The sequence below is a fragment of the Aedes aegypti genome, unplaced genomic scaffold, assembly GCF_002204515.2.
Source record: "Aedes aegypti strain LVP_AGWG unplaced genomic scaffold, AaegL5.0 Primary Assembly AGWG_AaegL5_hic_scaff_2233_PBJ_arrow, whole genome shotgun sequence".
NCBI classification, from domain to species: domain Eukaryota; kingdom Metazoa; phylum Arthropoda; class Insecta; order Diptera; family Culicidae; genus Aedes; species Aedes aegypti.
The window spans coordinates 12,849-31,322 of NW_018735744.1; the positions used below are offsets into that span (position 1 = coordinate 12,849).

The following is an 18,474-nucleotide window of genomic DNA, read 5'->3' on the forward strand; positions in this document are numbered from 1 at the left end:
TCGTATGAAAAAGAAAAGAGTTTTAGATCCCATAATCAGTTCATTGACATTAAGGCGACGTACAATTCAGTGAAAAAGAACGATTTGCGGCAAATAATGATAGAACGTGGATTTCGGACGAAGCTGGTTAGATTGATTCGGGAAACGTTGGAAGGATCGAATTCAAGTAAACAAGTTACGGATGACATTTCAACATCCTTCGTAATGTTAGACGAATTGAAGCAGGGCGTTGCATTCTCGAACATAGTGTTCAACATACTGTTAGAAGACGCAATAAGGAAAGTTTTTAAGAACTTACATCCCCGTTGATTATTACCCCCTTATATAGAAGGACATTTCGGCATAACAAACAATTTTCGAGTGATTACTTTTCACATAAGCTAGACTTAGTCACTTTTACTCGTTCTGATTTCAGCTTGTTGCATTCTCTTTTGCCATGATCGGTACATCTATAGATTAGCTTGCTCCATTGTAGGATCGATTTGCATATTTTCCTTTATCTTTTTCCACATCATAGCTGGCGTTCTTATGTTCTTCTGCTGGGTAGTAAATTTAGCGACTCCTTAAATCCTAATATGAAGATTTTTTTCTTTTCATCATCAATATATCGTTTCAAATAGCTTTCTCTTTTTTCTTTTCTTTATTTTTTTGCGATAAATAAATCTCTCTTACAAACAATAAAATAATAACTAAAAGACGCGTACAACACAAATTTGAGGGGTGGTATTTCTAGAAACTACACTACTTATTGAAGAAAAAACCATAGTTTGTAGGCAAAACTATAGAAAAATTGTCAACTAAAAACAAAAGGATCGGATTACGTGTTAGGAAATAAACAATTGGGTGGATGTGATGACTAAATGTGACAATATACTAATCGCAATAGGTTCTACACAAAAGCACAGTTACATTTACAATCAATTTACCGTTGAAAACATGGATGCCATTTTGAATGGCAGTACGACAAAACGGAACGATTGACGGTCGTAGTGAGCGCCATCCAATGTCTCGCTTTTTCCATGAACCTTATCATTTTATGCGCGCAAAAAGCTTGGTATTACAAAAATATATGTGATTGTGTGTTTGGTTGCGACTTTAGTCCAAAAAATTTCCTTTCCTAGCGTTACACGAAACACGGTTTGAGACAGCTTGGCGTGTCAGATGTAGACATACAACCACAGATAAACGTATGTAACACTCGAACAAAAATTGAATGTAATTGTTATGACGGTTTATCAACTACTTTCAAAAGTGAGGTTTAGAGAGAAGAAGTGATAACGTAGGATCGAATAAGAGAAATGTACATTTTGATAGAATAAATAGAGGGGGATTTGTTTCTGCTTTCAGATAACTTAGTACGTTCGGTCTGTTCCGCGATGATCGCTCTCGGAATGTTAATTACAGTTAGGAAATAAATAGAAAACACAGTATAGTTTATAGTTACAAGAATAATAAAAGTTCTGTAAAGCACTAGGATCGTACGTACATAGATTGCGAACTACGGGAGCGGGAGAAAACAAGCTGTCGAAGAAAGAGAGAAATACGACTACAAATAAGGCAACGATTCTTTTCGGTGTGACATTTCGCTTTCATTTTTTTCTTATTATTGCAATGATTTCTACAGAGACTGTACACATCATGAATACTGGCAACTAGCGAGCACACGGAAGCGCCATCTTTGATCGGCGTACTATGTGGCTGGAAAGTGTTGCCAGCCTGCGTGATGCGATATGCCTTCGGTGTTGGTCTCTCGTTCAATTGATTCCTTCCATTCCTGCTTCGAAAATATCCTTTCAATGAACACGACGATGGTTGTTGTAGACGTTGTTGTTGGCTAAATATTACTTTTTAGCTAAAAATTCCACTATTTCATCGTATATATGTTATTTGAGGCAAATTACAAGAAAAGTGTGATTCGAATTGGTAAGAAGGTTTGATTCAAAACGGGGAAAAGTATGCGAATATGTTTCTTAAATTGATGTTATCAGATGATGTAAATTTTAGCTACATTCGATCAGGAGCGTCGAAAACGCATTTCTCTCTTTTTCTTTTTTCAATGTTTTAAGCAGTGTTGCTGTTTGTGTCAGTAAATGACCTGTTTATCGCTTCAATTTTCTTCTTTTTCAGCATTTCCTTGCAAACATGAAACATCAAAAGCAAACTCGCTCGAATATAATATTCTCGAATATGTCGACGCCACGGCTCTCTAAATATGTATAGACTGAGAGTTTCCGGGCTGTCAATATAAGCTTCTCGTGATTTTATGTTTTTGTGTAAATATTGTTAAATATTATTTCAACAACTTTGCTTCTTATCGTAGATACATTACCCATTTTAAAGCAGAACAACATAATCGGACATAAAGCGATTTGAATGATTGTGTTTTCTCCATTACATTTTAGCATTTATTCTTCTCGTCGTTTTACTCGTATTAAAATTAAAAAATGCTTAAACTAGAACAACTGTCCTATCGTGGTTCGCTCGGTGCTTGGCCAACAGTGTTGGCTGTTTCCGTATTCAACTAAGTATAGTTTCTTATACTTTCATGCTTACTTAAAAAAAACTAGCGTTCGCGCGTGGGTCTCAAGTGTAAAACAATAGCGCTCCCACAGTGGGAGATTTGTGATGACATGACATGTACTTAAAACTGTTGAGTGTAGAAACCGACATCAGGTCCGGCGAAAAACGAGTCGACCGTCGTTTGGACCCTCCGAATCAAGGAGCGGGTTTGCGATTTTTTTGTGTATGCCTTACCTTGTCTCGCCTTACTGCGTCTGCTGTTGGATTTCGATCTTCTCCACAGTCATGTCCGGATTCATGGCGGTTGCTTCCTGCAATTGGGATGGGAATGAAAAAAAAAAGGCATTATTAGACTAAGAGTTCGATGCACAGCTGGGAAGGCATCTAAACAACATTGCTCTGGTCGGTTTTAGATGGACTTGTAGAGCCAATCGATTGGGGAATTGGGGTGATAAACGAGCCAATCTGAGTGAAATGTTGAGTATGTTAGTATTATTGATGTTGTATCCGAAGATATAATCTCATTGATGCAATTCAAGGTCATAAATGTTTCTAACATCTACAGAATTTAGGTCTAATCATGGTTGAGTGATTCCGCAATGCGAACAACTAGACAACTCAATTTTGACAGCAAATTTTATTAAAAAAAGTCGAGATCGTGATGCCATGTCGTAAAGTTGAATATAATTAATTTCCTTTCATTTCGCGACTCTTAAATGAATAACATGTACAGTCAATTCTCCATAACTCGACATTGAAGGGACTATCGAGTTACAGAACACAAAACCAGTGCAAATGCAATTCAAATGGCCATCGAGGTAACCACAAAAACCAACTTTTACTATGGTTTTCTAACTCGATGTCGAGATGCGGAATAACGAGTAAGGGAGAGTTGACTGTAGTACAAATAGTACTGAGAGACTGAATGTAGTACTAGAAGTGGTACCTATTCTGAGCCCAACTACTGTCTATTCGTCTCTTATATAACATTAAACAAATTGCTCCTTATTGTAATATTTTTTGGAACAGTGGTACAATTTAGTAGCTTTAGTTCAAAATGATTTGTCTTCGCTTTGTGAAATGTAGCGATGTTATTGGTGGATAAATCGAATCAGAAAATATGTAAACCGCATAAAACCTTCACAATGATGCAGTTTGTTGCAATTTCACATTTATTTTGGACTTTGTGTTATGTGGTATGTGATGATATGCGCGCAAGCCTAGACAATCTAAATAAACCATACGCTAACTTTACTAAAAGCAAATGATCGTGATCATTTTGGTTTCGAAATCAAAATAACCTTTTTTTTATTTTCAACAAATGCTTCTAAACTCAAATGGAACATAAAAACCAACTGTTAGAAAACAGATCAAGCCTCCTACCAACCAGCATTGCGCATCCTAAGTATCCTACCAACAAAACCGCACGGACTGCGCCTTTTTTTTCACAGACGCAGATAAGCATTTCAATATTTCGGAAAGTTGTACTTCTCGTACATGTATTGCTTCATTTGAGCGATGCGCTCCTCTGGATCTGTTCGGAATCGTCGGGAAGCCTGCACACAAATAAGGATTAACAATAAGATAACTACAGGCTCGTGACAGGCTTATGCCAGTAACAGAAAAAAACATAACTGTGTTACACTACGGCGATGTTTGCGTGGAGTGGGGCACCGGATTAGTCAAAATATGCGTTCGATAAGCTAAATTTTGAGTGAACAAGACAAACGAAATTTCAAATTGTGGTTCGCGACATATAGAGGTAATGCAGGGCTGGTAGCGAGTGAGTGTCTCAAATTAGGAGATTTAAAGACCTAATGTCTTCTAAAAGCGGACCTAACAATAGCCACACAAAGAAATGTTCAACAGGTTTTTTTTTTCAATTCCTCTGAAGATTCTTTCACAAATTACCCAAGAAAGTCCTAGATCCGCCAGTATATCATCTACTGATCTACGAATTTTTCCGAACTGAAGATTTCAGCAACACAAATTGCTACAAATCAAAAAAGCTTGAAAAAATTAGTCCAAAATTTTCGTATATAAATTTCTAGCAGAATTCAAACATATTTTTTTACAAATTTGGTTCTATTGAAGTCTTGCTTTTGCTCCACTATATTATTATAGTGCAGGATTTCTCTTAAGATCTTCTTCTTCTTCTTCTGGCGTTAACGTCCTACTGGGACAAGCCTGCTGCTCAGCTTAGTGTTTTATAAGCACTTCCCAGTTATTAACTGAGAGCTTTCTTTGCCGATTGACCATTTTTGCATGTGTATATCGTGTGGCAGGTACGAAGATACCATGCCCACACAGTTACGGATCACCCACAGTGACGGATCACTTTGGCGTTCAACATCGGATAACTCGCTCAAAACATAAACGTTGATGTAAAACATATTTTCCCATGTTATACTATTTATCTTCTACCATTTGTAATGTTAAGCACAACATTCTACCGCTAAATAACGGTGTTTTTGACAAATGTTTAGTTGGTAACACACAGCTATCATTATATGGTCGTTTTCTGTAAGAAGTGCCGTCAGCATTCATAAGCTCCCACAGGTGGTAAAATTCAAATGTTATAGCATGTTTATGCTCGTTCGCTTCGATTTAGTATGAATTCATCTTTGGAAAACATTTTTACATAATTTTTTATTCAAAACACCGAATATTAGCACTTCTAACTAGTGATCCATAATATGGACCAGGAAATGATTGTTTACCACGGTTATGGATCACTTCCAAAGAATGTAGATTTCTGCTATTTTATACATTGGATTCGACATTTTCAGACAATAACACTAAGGATAAAACTAATAAAACCTCAAGGTTTGTAAATTTCATATTTTACCTTTTGTCTGCTGGGTGGAAAACTTGGTGTGGAGCGGAAACAGTTCATGTCTCAGTTACTACAATGCAGTATCACAATAAAAAGGGCATTTTACCCTTGTTTCCAGCTCTAACACTGCTATTTTTTGCAGTAGTATTTGAAACATTGTTAACTTTCGCCATACCATGAAATACAGATGCATTAAGTTGAAAATCTCTTGATTTTGCGCACTGATCCGTAATATGTCACAATTTGATCCATAATATGATAATTGATCCATAATATGGTTTTCAGGAACCGACACAATTTTTAACTTTTTTGCAATCCTATGTAAATATTAACTCAAAACAGTTTACTAACCGAAGTTCCAATTTGAAACGATTCGAATAGTGCTTTTTAAATTACAATTTTATGTTTTCCATGTCGTTTTATTGAATTTTATAGGTTGGACTCCACACTATTTGATCCATAACTGTGGGTCATGGTACTCTATGCCCTGGGAAGTCGAGAAACTTTCCTTTATGAAAAGATCCTCGACCGTGGGATTCGAACCCACGACACTCAGCTTGGTCTTGCTGAATAGCTGCGGGGATGTACTCTGGATTACTTCAGAGAATTTTAATGAGATTCCTTCAAGGAGATCTTTCGAAATTCTCAAGGGAGTCGTCAAACAATTTATACAGGAAATTTCTGATGAATTTTTGTACTCTTGAGTGAGCCTTTATAGGAGTAGTGTTGGATCCGTTGAATCTGTTGCATGCTCCTTGTGGGCGAGCGACAGAATCCGGATCCATTGTGTCCGGTTTGCGCTGCGCGGAGAAAAAACGAAGCGTGCCGGTGAAAAACAAAAAACGCGTCAGTAGAGTTTGATACGTTGAACCTGTTGTATGCTACTGTCGAGCGAGCAACAAATCAGTATCGTGTCCGGTTTGCGTAGTAACCGCACTATCAGTGTCGGTCATTCGTGAATATGCTCACGTATTCATTTCGAATTATATATTTATCGTTTACCAAAACGAATCCTTTCCCATATCTAACTCCCAGTGTTTTCTTGTGGAAGTGCAGAGGACTCCTCGGCTTTTGTAAAGCAAGTAACACGTCAACATTTCCCTCCCATTCCCAAATTGATCTGCATTCGGACGCAGCCGGCGCCGGTATTGTTTATTATAATAATGAGAGCACCAGTACTTACCATTGAGGATGCTACTGATCCCGAGTAGTGTCTGCTGGTTCCCTGTGTAAGTACAGCTGTTCTTGCAATAACGGAGTAGCAACTGCGGGCGGTCAATCATGCTCATGCTATTGAGTGAGCCTTTATAGAATTAATCAATCGAATCCTTGAATAATATCCTACGGAATTTTCTGAAGTAATTCTTTGAAAGACATCGCAAGATTCATAAGATTTTCAAAATCTATACAATTTCATAAACATTGAATTACATACAGTAGATTTTTTTTAATCTAACCACTTACTCTTAGAAGGGTTTTGTAAACTTTCCAGCTGCTTGCTTTTGTATTCTAGATTTCCAGGAGCAAGTCATAGAAAAAATCTTCTAATCATATCTTGAAATTTCACTGGTGCAATTTCAGAACGAATTCCTGGTAGAATTGGCGAGGACAGAAAGTTTCTGAACCTTAAATAACAAAATATGTTATTATTAAGATATTGACAACAAAATAATAACTAAATAAGCTATTCACGAGTAGATCAAAATAATGGTAATTTCACTTCTTTGACTATAATATCTAAATTTAGCATAATCGAAAAATAAACTTTTTGCTTTCCTGCAAAAAACTTGTTTTTTTTTAAATCTTCAATGAATACCATACGAATAGAAAATGAGCTATTATGGCAAAATTGATATTAATTTGTTCTCATGAGTTTTTAAAACAAAGTTTTCAAATATCAAAATAATGACATATTTTACTGTGATGGCAAGTTTGTTATTCTTTAGATATTTAATGTTTTTTAGTATTTTTGCACGAATAACATATTTTTATCCTGATAGTATATTTTGTTATTGAATAACTATACATGATTTTCAAGTATAACATACCAATACAAATTATGCTATGATTGTATGTTTTGCTATTGATGAGATATTCAATGTCATATATTAATAACATAATAATGGTTAAACTAGATATGATTGCAAAATTTGTTCTTATTTTACCATTATTTTGTTATTCACCTCTACCCGGGGAAGACCGCCAGCTAAGGGTTGCGTACTTAACTGGTAGTGCAGTATGGGCCACCAGTATGCCGATCAACGAGCGGATCTGCGTTTTGAGGTTTCGGGGCAAGTTCTTCAACTACAACCTGATCAACGTCTATGCACCGACAAACGACAAACCCGATGACGTGAAGGATGCGTTTTACGAATGTCTCGACAACACCTGTCAGCAGATGGTGTAGCAGCCGACTATCATCAAAAGCTCGACGAGCGGATTAGTGAAATCAACCGAAAGCATCAACTGAGCGATCCGTGGTAGATACTGCTCAACGAAGACCAAGGAACGGTTGGTCCTAGATATAAGAAATGTGCTTGGAATAATACTAATAAAGAATTTAAAAAAAGGTACGGTTGGTTCGACGAGGAGTGCCAGAGAATGACGGACGGGAAGAACGTGCCTGGAAGCCAGATGCTGGTGTCTGGTACTCGTCAGAGCAGCTAGCAGAGAAGCTATGGAACAAAATGATATGCGACGGTTCTACGAATCTGTCAATAGTGTGCGAAGAAAAACAGCACCGTCTCCGCGAGAAAACCTGCTGACGAATAAAACAATGGTGTCACCAGGTGGAAAGAGTAGGTACTTCGAGTCATTGTTGAACAGGGTGATATCGGAGTGGATCTGGTAGCAGAATCCAAATCGATGACGACGGACAGGCAGTGGAACCTTCACGCTAGATGAGGTAAACAAAGCTAGCAAAAGGCTGACTAACAACAAGGCTGCTGGGAAGGACGAACTCCTGGCCGAACTTCTCAACACGGGAGGAGAAGAGCTACACGAACTTCTTCATCGTATCGTTTCGAGGAGGAAGAACAAATTCCTAGGGGAAAAAAGGGGTAAGACCACCCGCCTAAGCTTTTTAGTTCATATGCCTCGTATCGAGACAATATTTATGTTGTGGATTCACCATGATCTTGTGATGTCGAATGTTATTGTTTATGTTTATATTGATGTTTATTATTGTGAATACAGTCACATTTCTGTTAAAGCATGGACGGGTAATTTTTTATGTTTTGACCTGTTAAATGAGGAAATTCAGTATCTACGAGCAGAAACTTTAAGAACAGCAACGATCAATCTTTGCAGACTCATGCAAAAGTCGCTAGTTCAAGAACCTTACTATCGTACGGGGAACTTGTATCTAGGTAACCTCGTGGACCCAGTTTTTCAATTTGAGAGGCTCCAGTCTGATGGAATACTTAAGTAGTACAGACCTTGGATTACTTAACATAGGCAATCGCCTAACTTCATGATATCTACTAGAGAAGAAGTGCTCTGTTCGAATAGAATCAGTCACGAGTTGACGATTGGCATGTATCAGACGAGGAATCATTATCTGATCATCGCTTTGAACATTCAAATATAAATGCGCAGACTTTGCGTTGTAGGAATCCCCGGTCAACATACTGGGAACTCTACACTGAATTGATTGTGACCCAAATTTCATGGATATTCTCCGTCCATTGAAAATCCAAGTGATTTGGATGATGCCGTTGATACTACAACATCCTACATTATGGAAGCTTTTGAAGAAGCATGTCCTCTGCGGTCTGTGAAGACTAAAGAGGGACCCCATGGTGGAATTCCGATCTGACTAGGCTCAGGAAACAGTGTAGAAGGAGTTGAAACAGACGCCGTTCAGCTGGATCAGAGTCGTTCAAGTCGGCTCGCAAGGCTTACAAGAAGGCTCTTCGTTCTGCTGAACGATCCGGCTGGAAAAAAAACCTTTTGTACAAATGTTTCCAGTTTGAGTGAAGTTAGTCGGCTGAACAAATCCTTGAAAAATCTAAGGATTCGGTTACCTAATGGTGACTTTACTTCTTCTGATGAAGAAGTTTTCGAATGTTTATTCAATACACATTTCCCCGGATGTGTGGACATAGCATCTACGGATGAACCAAAAGTTTTTTCATCTAGTTATGAGTCTCTGGCTTCGGCTCGCAGCATCGTAAACTACTGAATCGATTCAATGGGCACACAATAGTTTTGCTCCTTTCGAATCTCCAGGAGCAGATGGGATTTATCCTGTTCTGCTCCAGAAGGGATTTGAGTTTATCAACATGTTTTGAAAAAGCTGCTTGTAAGCAGTTTTGCTACCGGGTATATTCCCAGATCCTGGCGTGATATTACTGTAAAGTTTATCCCGAAAGGAGGCCGTGCGTCGCATGAAGAAGCGAAGAGTTTTAGACCAATCAGTCTGACCTTTTTTCTTCTGAAATGTCTGGAACGTATTATCGGTCATCACATCCGTGATGTTATTTGGCAAACGTGCCTCTTCATGTGAATCAACATGCTTACCAATCTGGAAAGTCCCCTTTGACTCTTTTACACAAAGGTGTATACGATATCGAGAAAGCATTCGCTCAGAAGCAATCCTGCTTGGGTGTTTTCTTGCATATTGAAGGTGCCTTTGATAACGTGTCTTTCGATGCCATATTGGAAGCTGCACGAAACCATGGGCTACCTACAATGATTACAATTGGATTTCATCAAATGCTCAAAAACCAACATCTCTTCTCGACATTACGTCAAGCAGCGATTCGAAAATTGAGTGTTTGCGGATGCCCCCAAGGGGAGTCTTGTCACCACTTTTGTGGAATCTCGTAGCAGATACGCTATTGAGGCAACTCAATAATAGCGGTTTTCCAACTTATGGATTTGCCGACGGCTATCTAGCTTTGATAGCTGGTATGTGCATAAGTACCCTATTCGACCTGATGCAAAGTGCTCTTCAGGTAGTCTAGAGTTGGTGTCGCCGAAAGACCATCGGTTAAGCCGAACAAAACATCTATTGTTCTTTTTACGCGACGACGAACCGCGATGGAATTCGACCATCCAAAAAGACGTAATTTTTTGGCACTGAGAATAATGTAAGTGATCAGGTAAAGTATGTCGGAGTCATTCTAGATTCCAAACTTTCTTGGACACCTCATATTGATTTCTGAGTCAAAAAAGCTTGCATGGCCTTCGGTCAGTGCCGGCGAACCTATGGTAAAACTTGGAGCCTCAAATCAAATGGATTTACAAAACAGTGGTTCGCCCAATCTTGGCATATGGATGTGTTTTGTGGTGGTAAAAGGGCGAAGTGAGAACAATCCAATCAAAATTGGGTCATCTCCAAAGGATGTGCTTGATGTCTGGTGCGTTCTATACAACTCCCACAGCAGCGCTAGAAGCCCTTTTCGACGTTGTGCCACTACACGTATATCCGAAACAAGAAGCACTTTCTTGCTCTTACCGTTTATGGGTACCGTGACCTGCTCTAATTCCGTGTGTTGCATAATATCGTGTATTTGGGAATTATGTGGATTTCTAGCATATTATATTATTTATATTTCTAAATGATTGTCACAAACGTTAGAACATTAAGTAGTATTTAGAAAGCCATGACAAACTTGAACTAAAGTTGCACAAATAAACAAGCAAAATTAATGTTAGAATGTAATCGCCTGGTGCCAATACACGGTATTGGGGCACGGTTGCTTATGTGTTCCAAATACCGTGTTTCAGTTATAATTCCAAAATGGCGAAGTGAAATATATATTTTATTTCCCGAATCAATCATGCAAACCTCAATACGTTCTTCGATACAAAAGATTTATTTTTGATGCGCTTCGTTCGTTCAATTGAGAGATGTTTCAAAATGTGACTCAGCAGTCGGGGTCAGATGCACGGTATTTGGAACACTGGTATGTTTAACAACATCAACTGTAACTATGGTTAAAATTTTCAAAATGGTTCAAATCATATTTTTTATGTAAAGTATATAAAACGGTCTACTATATAAAACATAAAAGACTTGAAAATAATCATACGTTATTTTTATCTGATCGATTGAAACTTGATTTTTTTTAACCTCACGGTAATAGAGCATGTCACGGTACTGGATTTACTGGAGAAAAATCCTTTACACACACTTCGTTGTTTCCACTTTTGGTGAATTGGGACAAAATTGTCCTTGCTCCAAGTGATCTCACAATTGCTTGTCACTTTCCTTACAGGACATTTATCATACAATTCCCTTCACGGGAAGAGTGGGCGTCTGGCTATTTGGAAAGTATATCAAATAATATATTATGTTACACTGATGGCTCCCTTCTTGAAGGTAGAGGTGGTGCAGGTGTATATTCTCGTGAGCTAAGGCTGAATCAGTTTTACTCACTTGGTAGAAACTGCACCGTTCTTCAGGCGGAAATATTTGCTCTTATGTGTGGAGTGCAATCAGCACTTCAACAGCGCTTAATGGGTAAAGTCATATACTTCTGTTCAGATGGTCAGGCTGCTATAAAAGCTCTTGCTTCGGCCAACTCAAGGTCGAAGCTTGTTATCGCATGTCGAACTCAAATTGAGGAACTGAATTCAGTGAACTCTGTAAACCTTGTATGGGTACCTGGCCATTCTTCCATCGCTGGAAATGAATTGGCTGATGGGCTAGCTCGCGATGGAGCATCACATGACTTCATTGGCCCTGAGCCAGCTATTCTAATTTTGAAGTGCTGAGTGAAGCTTCAGATAAGTTCTTGGGCGGCAACCCAAGCAACACAGTTTGTTGCAACTCAAGAATAAACATATCTCTTGAAAAATATCAGAGTTGAAAAACGTTGAAAATATGACTTACAACAGCACTGAATAAAAAATACTTAAGAGGAAAAAAAGAAAACAAAACTATAAACGAGAATCGAATTCCCGACTTCTAGATCATTAATCTTCTCCTCTTCTCATTACTCCACCAGCTCTTCGAAAAACTGCCTCACCAATGCACTACATAAGCGACCAAATTGCTTTGTTTCTTAATACATTACTGCAACCTTCGGAATACAAGTTCGTTACTGGCAAAATATGGACACGCACCACAGAGCTAAAGTTTTTGCGAAGACTTTCGCACAACATATGAGAAACACCATGAAAACAAACAAACTGTTGCTAGAACATGTTTTCGTTGTTACATGATACGTGAGGTGTAACTCAACTATACTACGACTTGATTGAAACAAACAAATTCTTAGCTGTCAAACACGTAGTTTAGTGCAATTTTCACGCAACCGGGATGAATCTTCTTGAGTTGTGGGCATCGATACGAAGCTTGCATGCAATGAAGTTATGTTGCGAATGCTCTAAATTAAATTATATTGAAACAATATAAATTGCCATTTTTTCAGAAGTTGCAAGAGTTTATTTTAAAAGTTACAGTGCACATCTTGATAAATTTGACTTGATTGATGCTTGCAGAGGACATTTGCAACAAATCTCGCCGTTTCGATGATGTTAGACGTCAAACACGAGGTGACATGCAAGTTCATTGGAACGACAATTAAACCTTATGAGCTTTTGATTAATACGGAACGGGACTATAACTAGGTAAGTCACAAATACTTTTATTGATATTTCTTTGACACCATTTCTGGGAGGCATTTCTTTGAAAGATGTTTCGCGTGCTACTTGGGAACTCAACACAAGCAATATTGGAATAGTTTGGAGTCATTCTCGTCGACAATAGTCAAACAAAATTGTACATAACTGAGCCATTTCCAAGGGTGGCGAAGTATTTACCAAATCTGTCAAAGCAGAATTGCAGTCTCTTGGTCAGAGCGTTGACAGGCCACTGCCGGCTTAACTATCACATGACAAATATTCAGCGTGCTGATTCAATTGTGTGTGATAGTTGTGACTCCGATTATGGAACTTCGTATCACCTGATATGTAACTGTCCAATTGTTGGGCAAATACGATACCAATTACTTGGTAAACATTTATTAAGTGAAACTGAATTCAGAAGCCTGAATCTTCAGGACATTGTGTTATTTTTAACCCGCTGTGGTAACGAGCGACAAGCTCTCTTTATGCTCATGCATTTTGCAGTGCCCTTTTTTAGGGCGCTGTTCGAACCAATTGTTGTATGGAGCTACATGCTCTCATTTCGCTTATGCGATCTTCCCTCTTCAAGGGACTTCACTCCTATTTCCTCCCATCTTTACCTTCCCTTTCCTCTCCCATTGGGTAGATGGTGAAATAGGCTCAAATATGGCGATGGCACAAATCTCCCAACTGATGAGGTACGTGCCTTTGGAGCCGGCCTTCTGATACCTGATGGACGGGTATTTTTTATGTTTTGACAAAAAATTCCCTTCTGAAATCTTTAGGTCAGCATCTGTTAAATTAAGATCAAATTCAGTATCTACGAGCAGAAACTTTATGAACTTGTTATGAAAATATAATGTAAATAACACTCTAAATGCTTCGGAATGTCAAAAATCTATGGAAAGTGCTTGGTAAACTTTCAAGAAAACCGACATTTTAATTCCAAACTGAAGGTGGTCTATGTTTTCCCGACGGGCGCTCTTACACCGTCTTTCCCTACTAGTTGGTTAGATGGTCTCATTTGCCCTCATTTGCGACTGGAGTGCGCCAATGACCGAAGTATAAAACTCCTTAATTCGGCGTTCAAAATCATGTCTGGAATTCTGATCAACGTTTTGAGACCGCATGAGGAGTCCATTGTAGGCGAATACCAAGCAAGTTTTCAAGAGGGCCGATCAACGACGGATTATTGTTTATCCTGCCTCGAATCCTAGACAAATTCACAACTACAACTTGCAGAGTCAACATCTGTTTGTAGATTTCCAAGCAGCGTACGATTCAGTGAAGAGAAGCGAGTTGTAGCAAATTATGTCCGAACATGGCTTTCCGGCGAAGCTGATTAGACTGATTCGTGCAACGTTGGATGGATCGAAATCACGTGTGCCGGTGGTGAACGAGATTTCGTCATCTTTCGTAACCTTAGATGGATTGAAACAGGGTGACGCTCTTTCTAACTTGCTGTGTTGCTATCAAGAGAGCCGGTGTGCAGAGAAGCGACACCATTATCACACGTTCTCATTTGCTACGTGGTTTTGCGGACGATATCGACATCATCGGGATTGACCGTCGGAGTGTGGAAGAAGCGTTCGTGCATTTCAAGATGGAGACAGCTAGGATCGGACTCACGATCAACACCACAAAAACGAAGTACATGATAGCTGGTGGTCAACGTGGGTCCGGACGTGATAGTGGTAGCGAAATGCTGCTAGGTGGTGACAATTTGGTGGTCTAAGAATTTGTGTACCTTGGAACACTAGTTACGTGCGTCAATGATGTTACCCGCGAGGTGAAAAGACATATTGCAGCTGCGAGTCGGGCTTTCTACGGGCTCCGTAACAGCTGAAGTCTCGTAGACTGCAAACGAAAACAAAATTTGCGTTGTACAAAACACTGATCCTTCCGGTTGTCCTATATGACCATGGATCATGGTCATTGTAGGAAGTCAACCGGAGAGCTTTCATGGTTTTGAACGTAAAGTGCTGCGAACAATACTCGAAGGTAAATTAGAAAACCGCATCTGACGGCGTTGCATGCATCACGAGTTGTACCAAGTGTGTATGAAGAGGTGGATATGGTCAAGCGCATAAAACACGGTAGGCTACGTTGGGCTGACCACATTGCCTGTATGCCGGAAGAACGACAAGCAAAGATAATATTCAACAGAGAAAACCGGACGAGGTTTCTCTGGAGCCTCTACAATTTTGCACCAAGAAACCTTGCGTGAAAAGGTGACCTTAGAGATCATTTTGGTTGAAAAAAAATCAGAGGGATTGTGTACAAGACACGACCGCATGACGTTAACTACGCCAAGTGATTTTCTGCATATGAATTTTAGTCGATTATCATAGTTGCAGCTTTCCTTTAGTTCAAAATCTAACATAATATCGTGACGGTCACAACATTTTAGATGTTCAATTGACACCCAGTATATCGGCGTAAGACGTAGTCAACGTCAAAAGAAGAATGAGCGAAGAAGCAGAAATTGGTCTGCTTTGATAGTGCGCTTCCCAACCCACGTGTTTGAACGTGTTTAGTTGCGTAAGAAAGGAGTCGACATTTTCCCAATTTTCGACAGTCTATCGTCAAAAATCGAAAGTTTTCTCCATTTGAGTAAAATGTTGTATAAATTTCCGACCGATTGGTGGGAAAATATTAAAAATCTACCGATAAATGGCTGAGTTATTAGTATTCAAAATCTTACATAATTTCGTGACGGTTGCGACGTTTTTGATTTTCAATTGACACCCAGTATATTGCCGTAAGACGTAGTTAACGTCAAAAAAGACTTTAAAGATCTTTACTGCCCATAAATGCATTATTGTCCCATGTGAATAGGAAATCCAGCAAACATGGGACTGACATGCATTTATGGACAGTTCAATAGAGACTTGCATTGAGATAGTGACAGTCTTTTGAAAGAGACCTGCTACCAGCCCTGGCGTAATGAGAATATCTAGAAACGACTAAGTCTAATACTTACCTGAATGGCTTCAGCCAGCGCCTTGTCGTGATCGATCGGATCGCCATCCGATTGGATGGTAATCTTCTGTTCGACACGCGTTTCGACCACTCCATCTCGTTCAGTTTTGTACTGAAATGTAAATATTTCAACGTGTCATTTAAGCGTTTGATCAATAGTCATGTGAGTACAACTTACGGTAATGGTTTCCACCGTTCGCGTTTTGCTGCTAACCGTCTGGGAGGATACAATCTCGCCTTCGGCCGTAACACCTTCCTGTGAATCGTCCAGCAGCACCCGATGATGCTCCACATTCGGACCGGATGGAATCTTCGATGCTCCAGCAACGTCATCAACACCCTGCAGAATTTATAAGATTGATTGATCAAGTTTCTAATAGTAAGATATGTAGTTTGTCGAAATTTTTACACTTTTTTACAACTGAGCAACTAACAATTCATCAAAAGAATACCAACCGTGTAGCTCTTGTTGTAGATGACCGTCGAGTCGTCCTCCTCGCCGTAGGGACCGTCGATGGGGGTTCCGGAATCGCCGGAACTCGTCGACGAAATGCTATCGCGGCGAGCGAACTACAGTATGTACACAGTTTCGCAACAACAACAACGAAATCATACCAAGATTCAAGCGATCAGGCCAATCGGAGGGGCGAGCACAGGTATTAAGATTACATATGTTCAAGAAGCATGCGCGCCAAATTAGGTGTGAAAAAGGGATAAGAACGTAAGAAAATGAAAATCTCGAATCGAATTTTGCAGTTACGCCAAAGCAAGCGGTAGCACCTACCTGATCTCCGCTGGTAACCGTGGCGGTAGTTTTGACCTCCTGGGTGACCACTCGCTGTTCCTGCTGTTCGCCCCGTTGCGTTGTGGTGGTGGCCACGGTTTCTCCTCCAGCTGCTGGGTTTTGACGTTGCTTTCGAGATTTTCGTGGGTGGTGGCGGTACGCGTCGTGACGGCCGTCGCCGTCAGGAACTTGCCCTGAATGTCGCTGGGGCGTCGGCCTGCGATTTTTGTTTGGTTGTTGATTTTGATTCATGAAGTTAGGTCAATATGGATGGTTGGGGTTCGGTTGGATGGCTAGATGGTTTGCTTTTTTGACTAAGCGCATTAATTTTTCTAGATGACCAAACCTAACCAAAGGTGTGCCCCACAACCGGGCAGATTTACGCTGCAACCGTCAAGTGGATGAAGCCACCGTGAACCCATTATTCGCCGCCACGCAAATCAACCGAGAAAACGAGAAATCTACACCAAGGGGCAAGGTAACCCCGAAGACCGCTGGCAACTGGTCAAATCAAAAATTCTATTCTGAACAAAGAAGGAGAACGAGGAAAACCAGAAGAGAGTCGACACAACCGGAAGTGGATCAGACCCAGTGACCGTCGAATCCAACAATATTGCCACAAGACGAGTGTACGGTACAGATGCCGATCCGATCACCGGAGAAAGCCTACCAGGTGGACCCAACGACCAATATGCCGTGACCCGGACAACCGTTCCCAGACCATGACCTAAGGCGGTGATCGATCCAAGCACAGGACGAATCAAATCCGAATGGGGCACATTGACCCGAACACCGGCGACATCGCATCCCGCACGGCCATCGCGACCCCGGTCCCGGTAAACTGATCTCAACTACGCGACATCGGAACCCAGCACTTTGGCAAGAACGTAACGGCTCACCAAGGAAACGGTTCCATCACGCGGAGCAGTTCTACGAAGGCACAAGTGCATCTGGGCAAGAAAGGCCATTCCGGCCGGTCTCGGAAAGCTTCCGACGACGACATGGCTACAGTATGACAGCGAACAGCTGAAGAGAATCAGCTCGGGAAGCGCCACGGGCCGCGGAGCTGCCGGTGGAAAGTAGGCACGCCTACGGTGGAAAACGACAACCGAAGCAGTTATCAGAAGAAGAAGACGGCGTAACGCATAACGTGGAGGAAGAGGTGCAGAATCGGGAACCGACAGATCGTGTATTCTACACAGGAGCATAAGGTAAGTGTTGACGGACGATGGTAGACGAAGAGTTATACAGTTTGAGTGCTGCTTTTTTTGTGTTTTGAGCTCCGCAAGAAAATTATGCTTTTTTGCATGAAAAAACTACGAATCATTGTATAAAACAGAAACATTAATGCAGCGTGTCACTCAAAAGCGTAACGTGATTTAACTAAAAACGGTTTGAAAAGGATGGCTAGATGATCTGTATAAAAGGATAGAAACAAGGTGTTCCGAACTTCCATAGGTTAAAATCGATTTTTTGTTAATGTGAATCATCATTCTGATTAACTCTCTTTGTCCTTAATTTTGTAGGGAATGCTGAAGAAATCCCTTGAGGATGTTCTAAGAGAAATCGATGGAAAAATCAACGGATAAATCCTGCAGGGTTAAAGGCATTCTTGAAAATATATAAAAAGAATCTTTGGAAGAATTCCTGATGGAATCTCTATTGCAATTGCTGTGGTCATCCTTAGAATATTCCGGAATTTTAAGGAAAATTAATTTGTATGCAATGCAATACGTTTTACTTTGAACTTGTCGAAAACAATCTCAACCATTTT

The 18,474-nt window shown here is 40.0% G+C and overlaps 1 protein-coding gene across 1 annotated transcript; it reads right to left on the bottom strand.

Moving 5' to 3' along the window:
- Positions 1-364: 364 nt before the first annotated feature.
- On the bottom strand, positions 365-16,952 carry LOC110680965 (protein 4.1 homolog). The gene is made up of 5 exons (XM_021856738.1): positions 16,701-16,952; positions 16,373-16,486; positions 16,095-16,256; positions 15,918-16,028; positions 365-2,831 (listed from the first exon to the last, which is right to left on the bottom strand). Exons 1-5 carry the CDS (start codon positions 16,950-16,952, stop codon positions 2,766-2,768), a joined length of 705 nt encoding a protein of 234 aa, XP_021712430.1. The 3' UTR covers positions 365-2,765.
- Between the last annotated feature and the right edge of the window lie 1,522 nt (positions 16,953-18,474).